Source organism: Melitaea cinxia, chromosome 20 (assembly GCF_905220565.1).
Source record: "Melitaea cinxia chromosome 20, ilMelCinx1.1, whole genome shotgun sequence".
NCBI lineage: Eukaryota > Metazoa > Arthropoda > Insecta > Lepidoptera > Nymphalidae > Melitaea > Melitaea cinxia.
Window position 1 is genome coordinate 12,205,747 of NC_059413.1, and position 23,610 is coordinate 12,229,356.

The 23,610-nt window shown below is 31.0% G+C and overlaps 2 protein-coding genes across 2 annotated transcripts in view; both read right to left on the reverse strand.

Annotated features, from left to right (window-relative positions):
* Positions 1-6,902, reverse strand: part of LOC123663540 (ceramide synthase 6-like) — a 31,866-nt gene extending 24,964 nt beyond the window's left edge. Inside the window, exon 1 of the mRNA XM_045598217.1 lies at positions 6,718-6,902. Coding sequence (XP_045454173.1) covers positions 6,718-6,896 — 179 coding nt within the window. The 5' untranslated portion in view covers positions 6,897-6,902. The remainder of the gene's footprint in view (positions 1-6,717) is intronic.
* An 8,223-nt stretch (positions 6,903-15,125) lies between these two features.
* LOC123663280 (ceramide synthase 6-like) lies at positions 15,126-21,514 on the reverse strand. Its single transcript, XM_045597970.1, has 6 exons — positions 21,320-21,514; positions 20,847-21,068; positions 19,947-20,065; positions 19,225-19,369; positions 18,200-18,291; positions 15,126-16,206 (listed from the first exon to the last, which is right to left on the reverse strand). Exons 1-6 carry the CDS (start codon positions 21,512-21,514, stop codon positions 16,197-16,199), a joined length of 783 nt encoding a protein of 260 aa, XP_045453926.1. The 3' UTR covers positions 15,126-16,196.
* Between the last annotated feature and the right edge of the window lie 2,096 nt (positions 21,515-23,610).

Here is a 23,610-nt window from a genome sequence, read left to right on the forward strand (position 1 = left end):
TATAGCTAATCGAACTAAAAAGCAGAAAATAATATTCAATTACAAAGAGTTTATATCACAGTAGTAGAAGATCGAACAATCAATCATAATTACTTCAAAATAAAATTATAATGAAATTCAAGTTATTAAGAGAATAATTCAATTCAGAGTAAAAAACGTGGGGTACGTTTTACTATATTCTCATAACTTTTACTATGTTTTTATAATTCTCCGCACATAGATAGTTGCAAGTAGAATAATAGTTACATTTAATATATAAAGCACCCCACAATACGCGCACGCACGCACGCACGCACGCACATTTTTAATCCTTTTTATTTCGCAGAACCAATTTTGATTAATTTCAATATAAAGATAGATATTGAGAAGATAATAAGCTAACCGAAGTACTTACTAATCCTGTGCAGACGAAGTCGCGGGTACCAGCTAGGTTTCATTATAATCGTAAATAATTCAAAAGATATAGATAACACCTTGTTATACGAAATTATAATTATCAAACATTCCTCAAAATGTTTATCACAAAACAATGTCAACAAACACGAACTATGCAATGAGACTGTGTTTTATGAACTCCCATTGTATAATAAATAAACATAATGTATAGACTTAGTAAAACTATGATATCAAGTTTTTTTTTTTTTTCAACTATACCGTTTGAGCAGTTTGTATTGCTGCTAGGGGTTGTGGGGACCGCAACGAGTCGTCATATGATAATCGCAACTATGTCACATGACCTACAAAGGTGGGTCCGTATTAAATAACTTGTTATAAAACGTTACATAATGGACACGTCCTTACTTTATTTATATTGATTTTATTAAAAACTAGTTTACTGGCCGCGGCGCCCGCGTGGATAATACGATTTTGGCTGTTCCGGTTTCTCACGCTAAAATAAAACCTGTCTCATTGATAACCTTGCATTCCCTAATGAGAGTTTTTAAAATAGGTCCAATGCTTTCAGAGTTTGCCCCCATTACAAATTAACAATCAAATCTTTCCTCTTTATATTTCCTGCTCAAAATCTGGAGCAGCTCGACTGGGGTAGGTACCGGGTACCTCGACCTTACAGAAGATCACAGCTAAATAATACTGTTTTCAAGCGGTGCTGTTCCTGTGGTAAGTAAGGTAAGCTCCTGAGTAGGTTAAGGGGTAGGGTTTGATGATTGCGATGATTTTGGTGTAGCAGGAGTCTATAAGCTACGTTAATCGCTTACCATCAGGTAGGCTGTACGCTTGTTTTTCGACCTAATCGTATAAAAAAGTACTATATAAAAAGTAGTTGTTCCTCGCGACTCTCAATCTCAATAGGACTTTTGCATGCAACCGGTAAGGTACCTCAGAACTATTGACACGAGAATTTGATTTGAAAAATGCAATCGAATTCGAAAATCGAATGCCTCCCCCTTTTTAGAAGTCTTAACTTCAGGGTGTCGGTTTTTTGTGTGACGGCGTGCGCGCGTATCATAAAAATTCACTCTCATAATTATTCCCTAACGCGCCAAAAGAATTATAACTTCAAAAATTAAAACAATAAATCTTATACCCACGAAAAAAAAATATGGTGATACGAAACCGGCTAGTAGGAAATAAATGCGGTTAAAATCACAATGCAAGTATGTCAAGTTTATAAAAATATCGTCGCGACACACAATCACGTGTCAAAATATCTTAAGCAAATATCTAACTATTTTACAATACAAATATGTGATAATCTAATCTGAATACAACCCATTTAATCACGCGATTACCTCTATATTATCATTAAATAATACGATGATTAAATTAATCATATAATGTGCTACAACAGTTTTATCATTTGGGTAGTCTTCAAATTAGATAGACAACCAATATATATATATATATATATATATATATATATATATATATATATATATATATATATATATATATATTATTTTCTTCTTTTGGAGGTACGGAACCCTAAAAATGCAATAATGATATGATTTCTATGTAACGGGATATTTACCATGTTTGTTATTAACAATTTTGAGTTCCCAGTATTTCGGTATTATTGCAAGCGCTATCGTAACGATGTGCCCACATGTATACCTAAACATGAATATATAAATGATAGTTTCAGTGACTATGGAAGCTTAAAAAGTAGAGTAATTACAACTTGTATTAAGATGTTAATTGATATATTTAATTATTTAATAACTATACTTCTGCGTGCTGGTGGGTATGATAAGTTATAATAAAAAGATTTTTGTCTGAGGTAAAGCAAGCTAGAAGATAAAAAAAAAATAGATTTACAAAAAGGATGCCAAAAGTTACTAATTATTACTAATACAAAGTTTTTTATTTAATTTAAATCTTTATTGAATATTAAATATAATTTTTTTGAATTTAAATTTTATATATAGATTGTGCATAGAAACAAATATATGAAAAGCTATTTGTGCGTAGATAGCACAGTGTATATAACAAAATTTGTTGAGCGAAAAGTAGAAATATCAAATTCGGGTAAGATCTACGAAATTTCGTGACGCTTTTATGAAATATGTTATGCTTAGATGTAAAGAAAACATCACCAGAAGCGATAGAGAAAGAATGCGTCACCAATCAAAATTAATGCAACCTGTGTACTTCGGGAAACATTCCAAGATTTATATCTTTTTATTTGTCCCGAACAGAATCGTGAATGAGACTGCAATTTTTTTCCCAAAAAAGACTGAGTCATATTTCAAACAATCGAAGCGATATGAAATAGTTGAATGCGATAATTTTTTTTTTTTTTAAATAAAAACAAATAAAAAAAGCATCAACTGCTTTTTTCTGTATCACAATATATATATATATATATATATATATATATTGGAAAATGGGCAAATTTATCAATTATAACTTCTATCATTATTTTATTATTAATGAATTTAATAGATATTATTAATTTGAATTGATTACTAAATGTAATGCTAATTTTTTTAAGACTAAATGACTTATAAAATAAAAAATAACAAAAACATTGCTCAGAAAATTTTAAAATCTCAGAAAACAACCGTTATTTTAATGACATGTAACAAAAACTCAGGTATTCAAGGACTTTATAAACCGACTTAAAAAAAAATAGGAGGTTCTCGATTCGACTTCGATTTTTTTTTATGTACATCAAAGCATTTGACTGGGTGAACCGATTGCGATGATTTTCTTTTAATCGAAAGGTGGTGCGTGTCATGCGGTCCCATTTAAATGAGATCTGAAAAGTACTTTTTAGGGTTCCGTACCCAAAGGGTAAAAACGGGACCCTGTTACTAAGACTTCGCTGTCTGTCCGTCCGTCCGTCTGTCTGTCACCAGGCTGTATCTCACGAACCGGGATAGCTAGACAGTTGAAATTTTCACAAATTATGTATTTCTGTTGCGGCTATAACAACAAATACTAAAAATAAAATAAATATCTAATAATTTAATCCCATACAACAAAGGCATTTTTTTCTTATATTTGCTCGATATCAATAAACGGTAACAGGTAGACACTTGAAATATTCACAAAATACTTGATTGTATATTTACTTTAATAATAAATAAAAAAATTATAGTGCTCACATACAACAAAAGTGATTTTTTGCCGCTTTTTGCCCGATAATAAAATCAGGACCAGGTAAACGCTTTAAATATTCACAAAATATTTAGTTGTATTTAACAATTAAATATTTTACAGAAAATTTACTTATATTTAGTTAGTCAATGGTACGGAACCCTTCGTGCGTGAGTCCGACTCGCATTTTGCGGATTTTATTGAGTTTTCCATAATAATGCGTATTTATTGACTATTTTTTCGTTGACTTACTTTGTATTATATCTAATAGCTTTTTACTGGATTTACTGATTTTGATGATTCTTGTAGTCCCATTTAAATTTGAGCTATATAACTACTTTTTAAGTTATCTGTAATAACATGCATTATTTTGACAATTTTTTTTGTCTATGTTCGTAATTCAGTTTGCTTTTATTATATGCGATTTCAAGATCAATCGGTATTAAAACTATTAACGTTTACTTTTACTTTGAAATAAAAGACGACTCGTATGATAAAGATTTCGTGTATTGTCTGACCAAATAACAACGAATAAATGAATGAAGAAATGATGAACGTTACAATTTTAAATATTTTGAACGAGAAAAAAAAACGTATGAAGTTAGGCGAGGTCCCCCCGCCCGTCGCCCTCTCATTGGCTGATAAGCGGCAACTTCATATCATTAGAAGCGCCACTACCCACTAGATGTCGCTTGAACAGTCTACTTACGTTGTATGGTTGGTCTTGTAAACTTGGTCTTTGTAACTGAAGTCGGTATTTTTTTCGTTTGCGAGCAAATACAAATATTTTTAGTTAAAGTATTTAATTAATACTAATTATAATAATTTATTACTGTTTTCGAGGGTGAACTGTATCTCATGAGTCAGTTCTTAATAATTATTATTTAGTACTTCTTCTATGTTATGTCAATATTTTGAATTTTGTGAAAGTTTAAAATAATCAATTGCAGTTTTTCATATATTATTTTTATTCTTATATGCAAAAGTACTACAAGCAGCTTCAATGCTCTGATAAGATAAAATCCATGTTTACCAAACAACATATTAATTTAACCTCATACGGCCCACACTTTAAATACAGTAGAAGATGCTATTGCCTGATGATGTTATCTGATAACATAAGTATTAAAGTAGTTACCGCCCACGACAACTTATTGTTAGAATTGAGTGAAAATTTAAGTCTAAAAGTTAGCTATTTTTTTACTATATATGTTTATGTATGAGAAATTGAACTCACAAATACTTTTTTGTCATCACATGATTGTAAAAAACGCAATCAAGTGACAAGACCAGTCCTTAAGGAACGTCAAAATGAAAACTAAAGAACTTTATAAAAATAATATCTTAATTAAAAACACTTAAATTTGACTTTTAAGTCCTGAAAAATAGTGTTCACCTGAGTAGCGCAGATTAAGCCGTGTACTTATTTTCAAAATTAGGAATGCGATTCTGATTTTATGTGGGTCACAATCTTTAAACTTGAAGTATTGCGTTGGGCTTGAATGACAATGTTGAATATGTATTCATATGATAAGACACAAGCAAAGCATACTTTATCCTGTAGAATATTGGTTTTTAAGGATTAATGTTGTTTGTCAAGGATATTTAATATATCGTTATGCAAAAATTTTGCGATTCTACATTGACGCAAATATCTATTCATAGTTAGATAGCAGTGTTTTATGTAAGAATTCACTAAACCAGGGATTTCAAGATACAACCAACGATTGCAATGGGTCACAGAAACACGACACACGTAGACTACATATTTTTATTTGAACCTGGCCCGCCTACACATTCTTAATTTAATATGGACACCCCTGTACTAAGCCAATATTAAATAAAAACAATGCTATCTCAACATTACTAAAATTAATATCTATTGTAAAAAATGATGCATGGTTCCAATGCATTTGTTGTTTAAATTTATTTGCATAGATGTATTTATACAAATATATGAATTGTGGTACAAAAATATCATACTCAATTCACTCACATCAGCCTATCGCAGTCCACAGCTGGACATAGGCCTCCACAAGTTTGCGCCAAAAATGGCGCCAGCTCATGTGTATTGCCCACAGTCACCACCCTGGGCAGGCGGGTTGGTGACCGCAGGGCTGGCTTAGTCACACCGTAGACGCTGCTGCCCGTCTGTATTTCAAAGCCAGCAGTTGGGTGGTTATCCCGCCATCGGCTTTTTAAGTTTCAAGGTGGTAGTGGAACTGTGTTTTCCTTTAGTCACCTCTTACGACACCCACGGAAAGAGAGGTGGTGGCTATAATAAATGCCGTAACCACACCGCAAAGTATCATACAGTTGTTGCATATTGTGGTTTTAACCATGTAACTTACAATCTTTTGAATTTTAGAATTACATGTAAATACACTGGATTTACCATATGTGGTACTATGTATTTCCAGCTATACATCCAATGGTATGTAACCACATATCATTGGAATCGGTTCATATAGATTTTGTGTTACTTTGTCAAATAATTTTTATGTGAAAAAGAGATAAATGTAAAATTAATCAATTTAATGTTTTTTTATCTTAATTTTTTTATTGTTATTAATATTGAAATGTAGTGCTGCTACAAATAATGCTTACAATTTTTCTAACATGGTACACATGTATAACACTGGCAACCGTGAAACCAGACATACTCAAATTATGTGTGTAATTGTTGATATGTTGTATTGTATTAACTGAAAATTTATAAAAATATATAGCTTATCTATCTTCAATCAATTTAAATAACATGAGGTTATTATTGTTTACTTTTATCTTACTATAAGACATGACAATGTACTAAGATATAAATCATTAGTTATGTACTGATAATAAATCATAGATAGTCTTAAGTAACCCACCTAATTCAATAAGTCAAATAACTCAGAATCTTGTAATAAATTAACTATTTCCTCAAGCAAACTAGAACAGAATAATTGAACTGTGCAAGAGAAATTTTAGTAATATACATTTTATTCAATAACAAAAGATAATAATTGAATATCGATACACAACCGATATGGTTTAATTAAATTTGTAATTCATAAATTCATCGAGATCGCGAAAATATAGTCATGACTCAAATTACCGTTTACGCCTCCAAAAATTAAACGCGTAACGATAGACCTATATAAGTAAATCACTTACCTCTCTAGGAAATAACGTAGAGTTATGAAAAGAAGTGCTAACGGTATCGGGAAGAACACATGCCTATGGTCCGTATAAATTACAGCCTTATCAGGCCCGGGAGCGAGGTCGGACCAAGTTGTATTAGGCGGTAACCACACATCTTCGTTCCAAAACGCGTCTATGAGCGGCCGCAACATTTTCTATCACACACAATTAACAGTGTCACTAAATCTAGTACCGATAGACTAGAATTAAAAGTTAAATCTAATTTCTATCCATCGACTGCTTCTAATTTGATTTAATGACGGACGAGCGCGGAGTGCGGGCTGCTTGTCACAGATGACATAAAATTACAGAATTCAATAGGTATCTCGATATTTTTAGTACATCGTTTTTTTTTGGAAATCATATTTAAATACGAATTACATATTTATAAAATATGAATAATATATTTATTATTTATATATTTTTACCGACAGTATTGAAAAATATAAACTAATATAAAAAATCGAAAATAAAAAATAATTAAAAAATAATAAAAATAAAATATGAATAGGAGTAAAAAATAAGAACTGGCTATTAAAAAAAAAAATAACGAGTTCAATTAGAAAAAAAAAAGAAAAAATAATAATCGAGGTCTTTTCGGTCGATCGCGACCGGCCTATTTCCCACCTAAGCTATTACAACTTTATTAACAATTGCGAAATTTACCTTCGTATTCTTACGATATTGTAGCCATTTTTTCATTGTCTAAAAACTGGGATAAAACGACATTTTCTAAAAATTAATCCTAGCTAGATTTATTTATCTCCCCCGAAATTCCCTGTATACTAAAATTCATAAAAATCGTTGGAGTTGTTTCCGAGATTCAGATTCTATATATATATATATTTATAGGACCTGGGTGACCGAGCTTAGCTCGGTATTTTTAGTAAATCGTGTTTTTTGAAAATCATATTTAAATACGAATTACATATTGATAAAAAATGAATAATATTTTTCGATTTTATTTTTTTAGAAAAAAAAAAGAAAAGAGAACGATAATCGATCTGGAAAACTTGAGGATTCGAACCATGATCTTTTCGGCCGAGCGCGATCGGCCAATTTCCCCTGAGCTATTACAACTTTATTGACAAATGCGAAATTTACCTTCTTATTCAAACGATATTGTAGCCATTTTTTCATTGCCTTAAAACAGGGATAAAACGACATTTTCTAAAAATGAATCCTAGCTAGGTTTATTTATCTCCCCCGTAATCCCCTGCATACTAAATTTCATGAAAATCGTTGGAGCCGTTTCCGAGATTCAGATTATATAGATATATATATACAAGAATTGCTCTTTATTAGTATAAGATAACGGCAAGCAACAAGAATTGCTCGTTTAAGAATATAAGATACTGTTATACTAGTGTGAACTGTGAAGTTCACAGTTCACACCAGTGTTAGATATTGAAATTGAATTGTGAACGGTTGAACCATTGAATATTTGTATTGTAATTTGTAATTGAAGAATGAAAGGAAAATTAGAGTAAAATAAATTTTCATTTGTCATATCAATAATAACAATAAAAACGAATATTGTAAAATTGTAAACAATAGTAAATTAGTAGTAAAATAAACACGTCGTAGTATTTATTAGTTTATTGACTATTATTTAATCGTATACTACTTTAATAATGCTTAGCTCACGAGGAAGAAATTTAATATACTTTATTTATTTTATAAAATTAAATGTATATTTTTTTTACAAGAGATCTTTAACCGCACCTTTGCCATAAAACCGCGAATTTTAAATGCATGTAAGTATTATTTTTAGAATTATTTTAGGTCTTTTTTGAAAAAAAAAATGCGAAAATAACAGAAGGCAAATTAAGACGAATTTATGGTAAGTTTACAGTTTTCTATTGTAAATGTTATTTAAATACATACATATTATTTATAGGGACGTAATACCTAAATATATGCCAGGATATGTATAATTAAAAGATAAAAACTGATTTAATACATGAATATTCTCTCTGCGAACAATAAACAAAAAGCAATTTTGCTTTAAATTTGTTTATTGAGAAGTTTAGGTTGTAGGGTTTACCTACATTATATCTAATATATAAAATTCTCGTGTCGCGGTGTTTGTAGTTAAACTCCTCCGAGACGGCTTGACCGATTCTCATGAAATTTTGTGTGCATATCGGGTAGGTCTGAGAATAGAACAATATCTATTTTTCATCCCCTTAAAATGTTAAGGGTAGTCCATCCCAAAAAAAAAAAAATTTTTTATTCTTAGATAAATTATTATTTTTTTTATGATACAACATTAAAAAATACATACAACCCTAAATTTTCAACCCTCTACAATCAACCCCTATATTTTATTAGTTAATTTTAAGCTTTAATAGATTTAGCAAGATTTTTATTTTGTCATGACTTAGAATAAAAAAAAATATATTACTCTTAATTTTCCACCTCTCTACGATCAGCCCCTATTTTCTATTAAGTACACACCCGCACACTTATAGTAGATAGTTTATTGGCAAAACAACGTTTGCCGGGTCAGCTAGTATATGTATATGATTACATACGATCTCGCTACGTGTGGAAAAGTAAGCAACCTCTTTTGACAACCAAATTTTTAAATATTGTTTTAAAATTAATATAAAACTTTTCTAATGTCATATAAAATTTGTTTAAATAGTCGTAAGTTTTTAAAAATAAAGATATTCCGATCTCAACAGCAAAAGTGTTATTTCTCTCCAACTATAAAAAGAAGAAGTCTACAGTTAGAATAGTTAGGGACAAAACCCCTACAAGGTTATAAGACATTATGCTATTACAGAACCAGTAGCGGAAAATGTCGAATTTTCGACCAATCTGTCAAGCATCTTTAATAAACAACGCGATCGAAACAGCGCGGTATGGTTTCTTAAAATTTAAAAACACAATTAAGATTTTGCTTTCCACCTACTCAAATATAGATCCTGTAGTCCATTTAGTATAATTTTGAATAGTTGAGAACTATTATGACGCCGCGTTGGCGCAACGGTTACAGCCATGGATTGTACCTGTTGTGCTGGCGGTTGCAAGTTCGATCCCCGCACATGACAAACATTTGTGTTGGCGGTTGGTGATGGATTCAGCAAAACAAATGAAAGTAATAATATAGACAACTTTAATGCATAATAAGTATACAACAATTTTTAAATGATTAACGTCTAGTGTCGCGTACACAGTTCGTTATATTAGTTCAATAACAACGATTTTTTTGTTCAAAAATATTCGAGTCGAAGGAGAAAGAAATATAATAGTAAAAAAGCATAATAATAGTATATGAGCGCAAGTGTCAGCGTATACACACTTTATAAAGCTTAATTAAACGTAAGTAGCTAACAGGCGGAGAAAGTACGCACAAAGCAAGATACTTCAATAGTATGCCCGAAGTAATAACTACGCTTTTTACACAAAAGAAAAAGAAAAACGGAATTAAAAGTAAGGAAAAATAGGAACGGATCACTTACCTCAGGTTGACCAGAGGAATCGTGCACGAAATAGTCCGCCAGGCCCTGTTGCGAAGCAGCTGATGTCCGTTGTAGTCCCGTTACTTGACCGTTAACACTAAGTATGTAGTTATTTTGTTAGGACTTCGTAGACTTCGTAGAGTCCTGTCACGGTCGCCACTTTGTTTGCGATGGTTTCAGCAAAACAAATGAAAGTAATAATATAGACAACTTTAATGCCTAATAAATATACAACAATTTTTAAATGAGTATCGTCTAGTGTCGCGTAACATAGTTCGACTCTTGCGACCCCGGAGGGGGAAGAAGGACACGGTGGGGCGCGGAGAAGGCGGCGGCGCAGGCCGGTCGCCGTGACGTCATCGCGCTTGCTTGTGCGCGTACATTGGCCATACAGGTGTTTGCCGTGGTCTGGGTGTTTGTTCCGTCCTTGTGAGTCTCCCCACCGAGCCTCAGAGAGCACGTTAAGCCGTCGGTCCCGGTTGTTATCATGTACACCTGATAGCGATCGTTACTCATAGGAATATGTCCGCCAACCCGCATTGGAGCAGCGTGGTGCCTATGCCCAGTAGTGGGATATTACAGGCTGAAGCGAGAACTATTATAAACTTTTATTTAAAAATATTGTATGTGTATGTTTTTTTTTTCATCCATATAATAATAATAATAAATTTCACTCTCTGAACAATAGGCATAACGTAATTTTGTTTTAAAAATTGCTTATTGAGAAAAGTTAGGCTATGAAACATTATGCTTTTATAGACTGTTATTATTCCAAATAAATAAATGAGAACATCCATTTCAATAATGATTTTTATATTTTCATTTAACTTTTTGGTCGCATACAAAAGATAATTGTGCATAACGAAGCTCATCCATGTTACCTACCACTGTACAACACAAAATATATTATTTTTATACAAAATAGTCAAAAATTACATGTGAAATAAAGTAATCTATGAGCACAGCTTTTGGCTACTTGGTACTAGTTACTTTTCAACTACTAATATTAAGTTTGTTCTGAAAAAACAAACCAGCATACTGACCAGTGATAATTATATATATTGTATATAACCATTTAACACATCACAATGTTTCGTTTTTTATTTTTGTTTCTTGTGTCTAGAAAATAAAAGTTGTTCTTTGCTGGGGATACAGAAACGGATAATTTGAAAACAACACTATCCAATACCAGGTGTGTTGTAAATTCTATAAATTCATCTAAAAAAAATCTATACGTAATTAAAATTTTCATTACAACGGACTAGTATACTGGATTATTTTTCCAAAAAATTTATAATAATAAGACAAGGCAATGCATTTCCACATATAAATCTCTGATACTAAAAAAAATATATATATTTTTTAAAAGTAGAAATTATACTGAAATCATAAGAAAAAATTGGCATCATCCCTTTCTCTTGTTTTATAATATATACGCACACATTTAAGACATTTAATATTATCACATTAAAATTAAAACAAATACGTATTAGAAATGTATCAATTCTTAGTCACAATCTTTTTTATGATATGGAAAGATTTCCTACCTAAAATCTAATTTTCAAATGACATCTGCAAAATTTACGAAAAATAACTCAATTATTATATTACACAAAAAAAAAACATCAACAATCATTCAAATCTCCAAGATTTACCACATTTTTAATCTCAATTAATGTAATTTAAGCTCGTAATATAAAAAAAAAACATAATTTAAATTCCTATTTAATAAGAGTAAATATTATGTCGTATTGTTATGTACTCATACCAGCGATCATGCTTTTGACAATAAAAAAAAAAAAATTATATCTCTAAAGGATAATTTATATCTCTTTGTCTACTTATAAATGCAGTTTCTACCTTTGAAAATAAAAAAAAAATACTGTTTTGCTATAAACGGCCTTACATCTATATAATATGACCTAATCGCATGAACTTTATACGAAAAGGCACAAAAATCGGGTAGCCCTGATTGTACTTAAAACTCGACAAAGCACCGCGATATTAAAATGGAATATTAAGTTACCTCCTTTATATATAATTAATATTTACAATTAGGTAATTTTCACAACATATTAAGTGTAGATTTAGAATAATTTAACTTATAAATAAGTAATGTTTAAAATGACCAATTTTCCAATCAATCTTAATCATTATTAATAAATAAAATAAAATCAATATGTTGATATTGTACGACAATATGTGCCAGCCGCATTCTAATTACAACAATTATTTTATTTATAAAAAATACTTATAATCTAATTTTAAACACAGGAATACAAACAAAAAAAAATTCAAACAAAATTATATATATATATATATATATATACTTTGAATAACTTCAACATTTTACAAACACATACCATAACAGATATGAAAAACATAAAAAAATTTGCTCGTTAAGAAAACAAATTAAAATTGAAACCACTTCATCAACTTAAATAAACTTTAGGCCTTTAATAATAAAATAATTTTTCCATATTTCCATGACTACAGTATAACAATTTATAATCTATGAAAGCGTCTTTGGGTGTTCGACTTGCATAACCTACTTAAGCATGGAGGATGGGGACCAGCAGAATTAATCCCGGTTCCTATATTCAAAAACGATTCGTTTTGTTTACAATACGTTCAACTTCGAACATGCTGTGAGTTGAAATTTTATAGGGCTTAAGACAAATTCCAAAAACAATCGAAGTTATAAGAGGAGAGGGAGGAATTATTAATAAATTATTTTATTATTTTTATTTAAAGCATTTGATCAAGTAAGTTGCATATTTAGGTTATAATATCGAATCTGATATTACATTTAAATGTAATTACGTCAGTTTAATAATATTGTATATAAAAATCTTTTCTCACGATGTTTGTTTGGGCAAATCTCCAAAACTACTGTACCGATCTTAATAAAACTTTGCAGAGATACATAACATTGGTCAAATTAAAATATAGGCTATACAATATCACCTTTTTGGTTGTATCAATCAATTTTTACGCTAGCGAGCTATGAAAATGCCATAAACATAAGACACGTGATTCCTATATTCAAAAGCAATTGGTTTTGCTCGCGAGCACATGTTCTAAATGTAATATATATATATATATATATATATATATATATATATATATATATATAGGGCTTTAGTTAGCATTTGTTCCATACTATATCGATCATTAGTGTCCATATTTTTAAATTACTATGTATGAAGCTCTGATCCTTCTCCTACGTGGGAAAGAGGCCTATTTCCAGTAGTGCAATATTACAGGCTGAAGCAATATATGAAGGCTTGCTCTTGGCCTAACTACTTCAAAATATGATAAAGATGTAAAACGTTCTAACAAGAATATGGTGGTCAGTGATCACCAGTAAAATTGTGTTAAGGCACCTTTCGACTTAATTCAATACATTTTTTCTAAGTGCGATTTCGTCAACCTTTACGCAATTTTGTAGACATCACCATATGATCATATAAGTAAGCTTATATTATTTATGTTAATTCGTCAACGCTACATGACATACTAAGACCCGTTCTTTTATTTTTTAACGACACGTTTTGTGATCAACGAAACGTTATCGAATATAGGAACAAGATCTAAGTCTAGTCTCTGACCTCCATGCTACTAACGTGCAACCATTTACAATTAGGTAATGTCAAATGATATGGTTATGTTTTTTTTGGTATTAATCTAATATTATCACCATACCATAAAACAGTGCATAAACGTAACACTTGTGTGACAAACATTAAGACACTTAACTTTTCATTTCGTATGTTAATGGATCAAAAAAAAAAAAATGAAAATATCCGCCCCTTAACATACCGTTATTCCCCCTTACATAATTAAAAACAAATTTGCCACGCAAGTGTGTACGTCATAAATACTATACTATATAAAGTATATTGTCCTATCTAATTAATATTACAATAACAATTATTTATATTATACACATTAAGCTAGGCTTTCAATAACAAATTCGAAGTTAACGACTTGGAAATTAAGGGCATGTTACACCAGTTGTAGATAACGTTATTTGACGGATGAAGACACAAATAGACCGACAGCGGGAGGCAGAATAAGCGAGTGGGATCTCTTCAATTAATAAACTGCAAATTTAAGATATCATACTATTATTATTATACAAAAGAGTGATTCATTTAATAAAAATTATGATTTAATGAGCACCATTGCAGTTAACATATTATTAAGCATTTGATATTACTTTCAAATGTATAATTAGTTATTTATTTAAAAAGGGCATAATCGAACAAATGATTTAAAAAAAATTGCATTAAATAAAGCCAATTTTTTTTATTTGTTTACTAAAAATATGAAAATGTCTTCTTCGAGTTTGTAATTGAAAACAACACAACTTTTTTGGAGATGGTAACGTTAGTAACATTGTTTCAAAAATGTAACCTCTAACATATTATTATTTGCAATGTACTATGAAAATAACATGTACTTACACAAATGTATAATTTCCAATTTGGTCGTAATTAAAAGTAAAATATAACTTTTATTCAACAATATTATAAATTTATAGAAAAAAAAAAATCACCATAATGGTAAGAAATAACTTAAGTAAGAACTTATTATTACTTTTTTTATTTTTTCAATAACTTAACCGACTGTGGTCCCAAGTTGTCTATTCAAATACCTGACCTACGACCACCATTAAATAAATGCAAAAAGCGAAGGAACATTGATTATAATTCTAAACATACATCCAATATATAATAGAAAAACTTTTTTTGGTATAATTTCAATAAGGATATATTTTTTAAATATTTACCTACAATTTTTTGACTAATTTTGAATTTTATATTTGTTCAATATTATGGCATTTAATTTTGGTGATTTAAACAAAATTGACAATTTTTTATAAAACTTGAAAGGACGAATTAGACCATCGATATTGTATATTTAAAACGCAAAAATATGTACAATAAGTATATAAAATTTAGGAAACTTTTCAAATCATAAGACGTAAAATATTAACTACTGTAAATTATTTAAAAAAAAATCTCATTACGAATAATCTATGTTAAAACAGACAGATTAATTTCAATTATATTTGTTTGTCAAAAATAAAATAAAATTGTTCTGTTCACTCCAACATAAGGCATATTGTGTCATCGACTTAACAATAATAACAGGACTATACAAAAACATGTATGTATTACATTCCAGTACAACTGTCCAAGTGATGTTGAATTTTCATACACGATGGGTACTACATACCATTTTTAAGGAAGACTGTTAAAATAGAACTTCTGCTTCCATTTTTTTTTTGTATAGTACTTATGAATAGTACGAGTAGGTACATGTCCTTTAATTTAAAGCCTCTCGCTTGTAATCACCCCGTTTAACTTTTTAACAACAGGGATAAAGTAGTGTATTAGATATTAGATAGAATTAGAAAATAAGGAAGTATTAAAAGAGCATAAAAGTATTTAAAATTCAATTCTTCAAGCAATAGCATCGTTTTAAAACATGCATGCATGCATGTTATGGGATAAATTCCAAAACATACAAGCTGTAAGACGTGTTCATTCGCCAATCCAGGGCGGAGCAGCGTGGTGAATCAAGATTTTTTTTATAGAAAATGTATTTGTATGAATATTTACCCATTATTTTCATATGCTTGTACTATCATACGTTAGAGTACTTCATACATTACTTATTATTGTATTAAAAGGACAAGACTAGCGAATTTTGCAAATACAACAGTATATAACAAAAGTTAGTTAAATAACATATGAACTCTTTTAATGAAATATAAGCCTCTATATGGCAACACTTTCATTTCGATATAGTGTTGCTCCTGTAAACACATTAAGATAATCTATCTTTTTTCCCAGTTGTATTATTTTTATAATAAGTCATAGGGCATGTCTGATATTATTTGATATATAAATTAAAAGAAAGTTAACTTCGTCACATCTCATGTCAAATAAATTGACATAATGCTGCTGACCCCTATGTATCTCTGAAAAAGAAAAGAAATATAAATTAAAATTTTGTTTTTATACAAGTGATTATTTTATAAAGAATATGAAAAATATAATATTATTACACATTTTATAGTAAAAGAATGCTAAGCGTGTAATACCTACAATGAATTTTAAAACATTTACTTTTTTTTTTAATTAAATTATAAATACCAAAACAAATGCCAATCTAGCACCGCAACTTAGGATTAAGAAATTCTGGTGAAACAATCGACTCTATATTTAGAGAATTACTTTTTTTACCAAATAACATTTCTTGTACATAAATTCACTTATAACTATATTTTAGTATTAACTACAACAACGGCTATAATAGTAATATATATTCTGTGGTTTTACGAGTGCTAGCTCTTAGTTTAAAGTATAAAGACATGTAGCAGATGCACAGATAGCCCCACTATTATTTAACTGAGGTAGGGCACAGCAGGAAATTTCCTGCTCAAAATCTGGAGCAGCCCGACTGGGGTAGTACCTCGACCTTACAGGAGATCACAGTTAAATAATACTGATTTCAAGCTGTGTTGTGTTCCTGCTGATGAGTAAGATGAACAGCAGGCTTACTCTTGAAACTCAATCCTATTTGAAATTTAGGATTGGGATCGAGAACTTGTCAATCGGTACTCTTGAACACTACACTAGCGCACGATTTGACTCAATTGCAGTGGAATTTTGTGTAACTAATAGAAATTGGGATTTCTCGATCTTATACATTTTTTGCACTCTTGACAATATTTTGACGTTTACCTATCGACTTGGAAATCGTGTTTGGGATCGAATTAACTCATTTCAATAAAGTTAACTTTTTAGTGTTCGATTGTGTATCTTAAAGTGTTTTTTATTAAGATTGGCGCGACTGGCGCTTATTTTTAACATATTAACTATGTATATTTTTATATTATCAACAATATCACAATCACAGCATTTATTAAAATAGAATTAAATACTTAATAATTAGCCTTTTAACCTCTTTTAACCTAAGGTAGCAATTTTTAAATATAAATCACAGTTTGATGTTATTAAAAAATCCCCTCGGTAAATTTTCATTATTTATTGTTGTGTCCATTTGTTATAAGTAATCTTTGACGGTTCGCAGGGAAGTGGACAAAAGGTACCAATCGAACCACTAATTGTAAATTCATACAATGTTTGTATGTATTTTTTAGATGCCTGATGATGGTCCAATAAAGGATCGAAACGTCGCATGAATTTGCAATTAGTGGTTTGATTGGCACCTTATGTCCACTTCCCTGCGAACCGTCAAAGATAAATCACAGTATTTATATCTTTAATATTTAAATAAAAATCACAGTATTTATGTTTCTAATATTTAAATAAAAAATCACAGTATTTAAGTCTCTAATATCTTTTGTTTTAATTTAAGCTTAACACTGGTCAAATTGCAGAAATTATTACAGATATAAATAAAGAAAGAAGATAAGTTAATTATAAATATAAATTAAGAAAATAGTAATTGAGATAATTTGAAATTTAGACGTCTCAAAATTGCACCAGTCGTGAACTTTTTTTTAACAACAAAACACATTATCCCAGAATGTATATCTTTCGTTTTTATGCTTATAAAAATCACTTTTAGGTTTAATTTCAGGAATTACAATATAATAGATAATAATTAATTATTGGAGACACATTATAATTTAAAAAACATAAATTTTCATAAGGTAAATTTTATTTTCTTATTATTTTTAATTATAATGGCTACACCGGAAACCGATCGTAAATTCGATTCCAATTTCAATTCAATTGAAAGTTCGATTTGGTCAAGAGTACCAAAATATTACAGATTGGAACTGGAACTGTATTGAATTCGTGTTTTTGTGAGATTGGGATTGAATTCAAGAGTAAGCCTACAGAACTCCCGGGGGGAATCGCGGGTAAGATTGGCAACGAGCTTGCGATGCTTCTTAACTCTAAATAATAAAATAGTATTTTTCGATATTTATTTAAACTTACTTTTTGTTGTTATATTTATTAGGTGTACTGTGGTTGGAGTGATGGGAACTGTCACTGACGTCTGAGCTAGAACTTCTGATATCGCCTTCCATCTGAAATTTATTTAAATGAAACTCATTAACCGACTCCCGAAAAGGGAGGAGGTTATCAATTCGACTGTATTTTTTTATTATTATTATTTTTTTTTTTTTATGTATGTTAGTTACATCAGAACTTTTGACCGGGTGGACCGATTTCGACAATTTCTTTTTAATCGAAAGGTAGTGTGTGCCAATTGGTCCCATTTAAATTTTTTTGAGATCTACAACTGCTTTTCGAGTTATATCTAATAATGCGTTTTTACTTGACGCTTTTTTCGTCGACCTACGGTGTATTATACCGCATAACTTTCTACTGGATGTACCGATTTTGATAATTCTTTTTTTGTTGGAAAGGGGATATCCCTAGTTTGGTACCATGATAAGGAAACCAGGATCTGATGATGGGATCTCAGAGAAATCGAGGGAAACTCTCGAAAATCCGCATAACTTTTTACTGGGTGTACCGATTTTGATAATTTTTAATTTAATCGAAAGCTGATGTTTATCATGTGGTCACATATAAATTTCATCGAGATCTGATAACTACTTTTTGAGTAATCTTTGATAATGCGTAGTTACTTGACTATTTTTTCGTCGATCTACGTTGTATTACTTGTCGATGTAATTGAAGTCGGTTTTTTTTCGTTTGCCTGCAAACACAATTAATTTACAATAAATATGGCTCTGGTGTAGTGATGCGTAATCCCCGTTAGGGATGATATTTGTATATGTACAAATATTTGTTTCCGGTTTGGTTGTCTGTACTTGTGGGTCTCGCCACCGAGCCTCGGAGAGAGCATGAGCGTGGTGGATTAAGCTCCAATACTTCTCCTACATGGAAAAAGAGGAATATGTCCAACAGTGGGATGTTATAAGCTAAATCGAAAGCTGCATTTAATCAACAAAACAAACGTAATAACGATAAAGCAATAATTTTGAGCTTACTTTTCCCGCATTGATCGCCTTATACGCCACTAGCAATATAAGCCACGTCCACACCATATGAAGTGCCAAAAGGAGGCAGAGTAAAGAGTTGAAGATGTAGTAAGCGGCGAACATCGGCAACAGCATTGGTGCTCGTATTGATGTACTGAAAGACATTAATATAATATATTTAAAAAAATCATAATAATTGGTTCACTTATTTATGAGCTACGGTGTCACAGATAAACAAACACACGTCAAACAAAAAAAAAAAGACTCATAACACCTCTGCGTCCAGAGTCATAATTAATATTCGTTGCAAGTTATCAAAAACTATCTTCTCTACTACTTCTGCTTCTGCTAAAAACGGTTTCCTTATATTTTCATAGTAACATATTAAACAATATTTTGTAATTGAGTCTATTATTTTTTTTTTAAGATTTTTATTTTATTTATGACCACACAACCTTTCAGATTAAAAATTTTTTATAGATAAGAATAAATGTCAGTACATTACTAACTGACAGACAACACAAATATCCATTAAAACCATCATTTCAATTTTTCAAAAATTCATCCCCCTAGGGCAACAAAAGTAAGGGTAAAAAAGGAAATTAAGATGTATATTTTTTTTATTACACATTAATTAAAGTTGACAAATCAAAGTGATCTTGTTTATAAAAACCCCCTTGAATCAATTACATTTCAATTTTGACTAAACAATTTTTTTTTTATTTACTGACCTCCAAATAATATAAAGTGGATATATCCCCAGCCTCGTAATAATCCAAATGACGGTAAAAACTGCAAATATTGCATCACATATTTTCTGATAGGCAGCGTACTTCGCCGCCTTTGCAGCCTGAAAAAATACAGAAATAATTAAGCTATCAAAAATAGTTTTATTCAAGAAAAATCTTACTAATTATACTTGAGATAGTAAAAAAATTATATTTGAATTTCAAAGTACCTAGTAAAATAAGAATAATATGCAACAATAAGTACAGAATTTAATTTTAAGTAATTTGAAGACACCCCATAACCTGATAGACTAATATTCCCAGTGTTTGTCAGAGAAACAACTTTCCATCGATTTAAAAAATAATAATACCAGCTTTAGGTAGTTAAGTTACAAAGGCAATGGGAGGCATTCCCAATTTCTTTTAATGTTTGACTTCCTATGTTTGCTACTGGTAATGGCTGTACAAAATATTCTGAAAACAGCTGATCCGGCAAACGTTGTTCTGCCTATTCCTAGACCTACCAAATGTACACAAAAAAAATCATGAAAATCACAAACATTGTGACACGAGATTTTTTATATATATAAAAGATAGCGTAATTCTTACTAGTGTCGTAGATAGTGGGATAATCGAGAAAAGAAACTAGGTCGTAAATGCCATAATCTACGTTTTAATGATTTTTATACAATCGGGATGTTTGGCACGAACTTGGGGAGGCCTATGTCTAGTAGTGGACTGCAATAGACTAAACTGACAATAAAATTCTTCTTAATTGTGCGATGCATAGACGTCACCTTGGCCGAATTGCGCAACAGTGCTGCTGGCCTGAGGACGCCACACCAAACTTTCATTTTCGTTCTGTATCAATGACTGTTTCCGACATATATTAGGTATACTCACTTCTAAGAATATATCGGCGCAGTCGTGCACAAGTAGTACGAGGGTGCCGATGCGGTGCAGGTTGCACACCCAGCTGAAGCATATGAGCGCGATGGTGGCGATGTGATGCACGAACATCTGCCAAAAGTCCTTGCGTCGTACGTCCCAAAACTGGGATATCGTTAGCGACCAGTAGAACGCTGACGATATCATGTAGTACCACCATATATCGCTCGTTATACCCTGGAAAAATTGCGAGGACATATTTATCTCTTCCAGTCTTATATTTTACATTCTTTAAGAGCTAATTTTGTGTATTTTAAATAACTTTGTCCCTAGCATTTAAAAAGCAAAAATATAAAAAGAAAACTTTACAGCCGTTGATACTGCTAGTCCGACATTTTAGTACTGTTCAAACATTAAGAAGATTACCAAGAAAATAAGGACCGAAAACGATTTTACAGGAATTCTAGAATATTTTATGCTAAACTAACCTGATGAGGATAACCAATGTAACACTGGTCTATATCCCACAGCCATTCTTTATCCCACAGGGTGAATATCCCGTAGGAAAAGTTATAGAAGTAGAATGTACATCTCCACGCGTTCTCGCAGAACTTGACGAGAGATGAGGGTTTGTCTTGACTGCGGCGAAGACGCCACCACCTTTCGACTTGTCGTTCTGACATGTCCAACTGTTTCGCTAAAGCGCATATCTGAAAAAAGGGTTCAGTTTTTTTGATTTTACGTTATTCTAGTGTATGCTGCAAATTAAAATTAATTAGAAATAATTAGAAGCATTCATGCTATTAGTACAATATTAGCATTTGCAGGTAATCGACGACATATTTTCAATTATATTTCACTATCGGCACCGACAAACATATGAGTTCACTCCATTTTTGGGGCGAACTTGTGGAGGCCTATGTCCAGCAGTGGACTGTATTAGGCTGAAGCGACGATGAGTGATGATCGGCACCGAATTGTAAAACTACTTAAAAATATGTGCAAGTTTTTGTGCATTTCTTTAAGTTTCGTATTAAATCTGTTTAAATGTTGTGTTAGTATTTTTAGAAAATAATTGTACAAAATAATAAAGTTCCATAGGCTTTAAAATGATCAAAAAATATTTCGTGCCAAAAGCTGCTCCTTTTTAAGTTTAATTTTAGGTGTATTAAAATTGCTTTTTAAGTGCAAATAAATCAATTAAAAATTACGTTTATAAATACTTCATTCCTAACCCGACAGCTAGCTTCGGTTTTCTAACGCGATATTACCTACTTCAAACAAAATGGGCGCGTCGGTTTGTTTAATTGTACAGATATATAATTAAACTTAAAAAGTACTCGGAAAAAAATAATTAAACTACACTGAAAAACGTAATTATGTAATGTTAACAACGTAAGTAGAACAGTACTGTAGAAAACAACACAAAAAATAACTGTTAACTTATAGTTAGACCCATTTTAACATAATAAATGTCTAAAGCCGGTTTTCTATATTCAGAAAACGATTCCTTTTGCGTACTAACTGTTAAATTTCGAACAAGTAGCCAACGCACAGTTTTCTTCATATTAAAACCTAGTACACATTATGTTTTTCTAAATGTATTTTCACACTTCATTGCATGTTCTAATTACCAATAGTACAGTTTACGTTGGCAATTTTACCAGACAAGCTCTGGTCCACGCAGACACGAACGTCGCAGCGTTTATTTATATGGCCTATGAAAATATATCACGTAATTATATGTGGCAGTGATGACGCTTTAGGAAATCGAAGTTAGCCAATTATCTGTCTCTACACTTCGATGTGTCAAACTTTTAGCCGTGTGCTGGAATAACAAATTTATTTTTATTCCGTTATCATTACTAATTAATCCGTAAAATTGCCAAACTGGCCATCTTATAATATGGGTGATATTAACGCATTTATAATAAAATAAATGTACCACCACTGGAATTTCTTATGACATGACTATGGGTTGGCTGTTACAGATCTTTTTTAGGCAATAAATTCGTCTTGGCCAATATTTTTTTTGTTTTTTGTAATTGCATACTTAAACTATGACATTTAAGTCCCTAAATCTCTGGTTTGTTGAAAAGACTCATATCACGTTAGAAGAATAACGTCTCTGCAATAACTTGTATATAGTTAAATATGAGAAACGCTTGCAAACTTATTTTCTGAATTACACGGACATTCGCAAACAATTCGTGGAGATGGTATATAGGTTAACATCGTCATATGAGACACTTAATTTGGTTCATACAACAAATAATAAAACGCGAAGAAAGAATAATAAGAAAAGCGACATATGGCGTTTTATGGACCCATTTTAGCCTATGGCGTAATGATTGGAACAACTAAAAGGCCACACGTGTATTTAAAATAATTACCAAACAAATTATTTAATGCATAATACTGCTAGTAATAACTATGTTTACATTACTAGTTATGTGAAGTGGATATGTGAATTCCTTTCAGCGAACACCAAGTGGGGCCTTATAGTAACGGTACAATTGTTTTGGCAGCTTTAATACTTGGTTCTGTAGCGACGATCAGTTATGGCATCAATAATACTTTTTAAAAGGATTGTCATTCGTAGCAAGCTAGCTTAATAAATGGTTCTAGCATTTTTGAGGTAGGGCGAAGTAGATAATATCTTGTTCAAAATCTGAAGAACATCATGTGAAGGATTGGAGCTTAATTCACCGAGCTCTTCCACTGCAGGTTGGCGGATATGTTTCCTATTATGAGTAACGATCACTATCTTTCGTGTGTT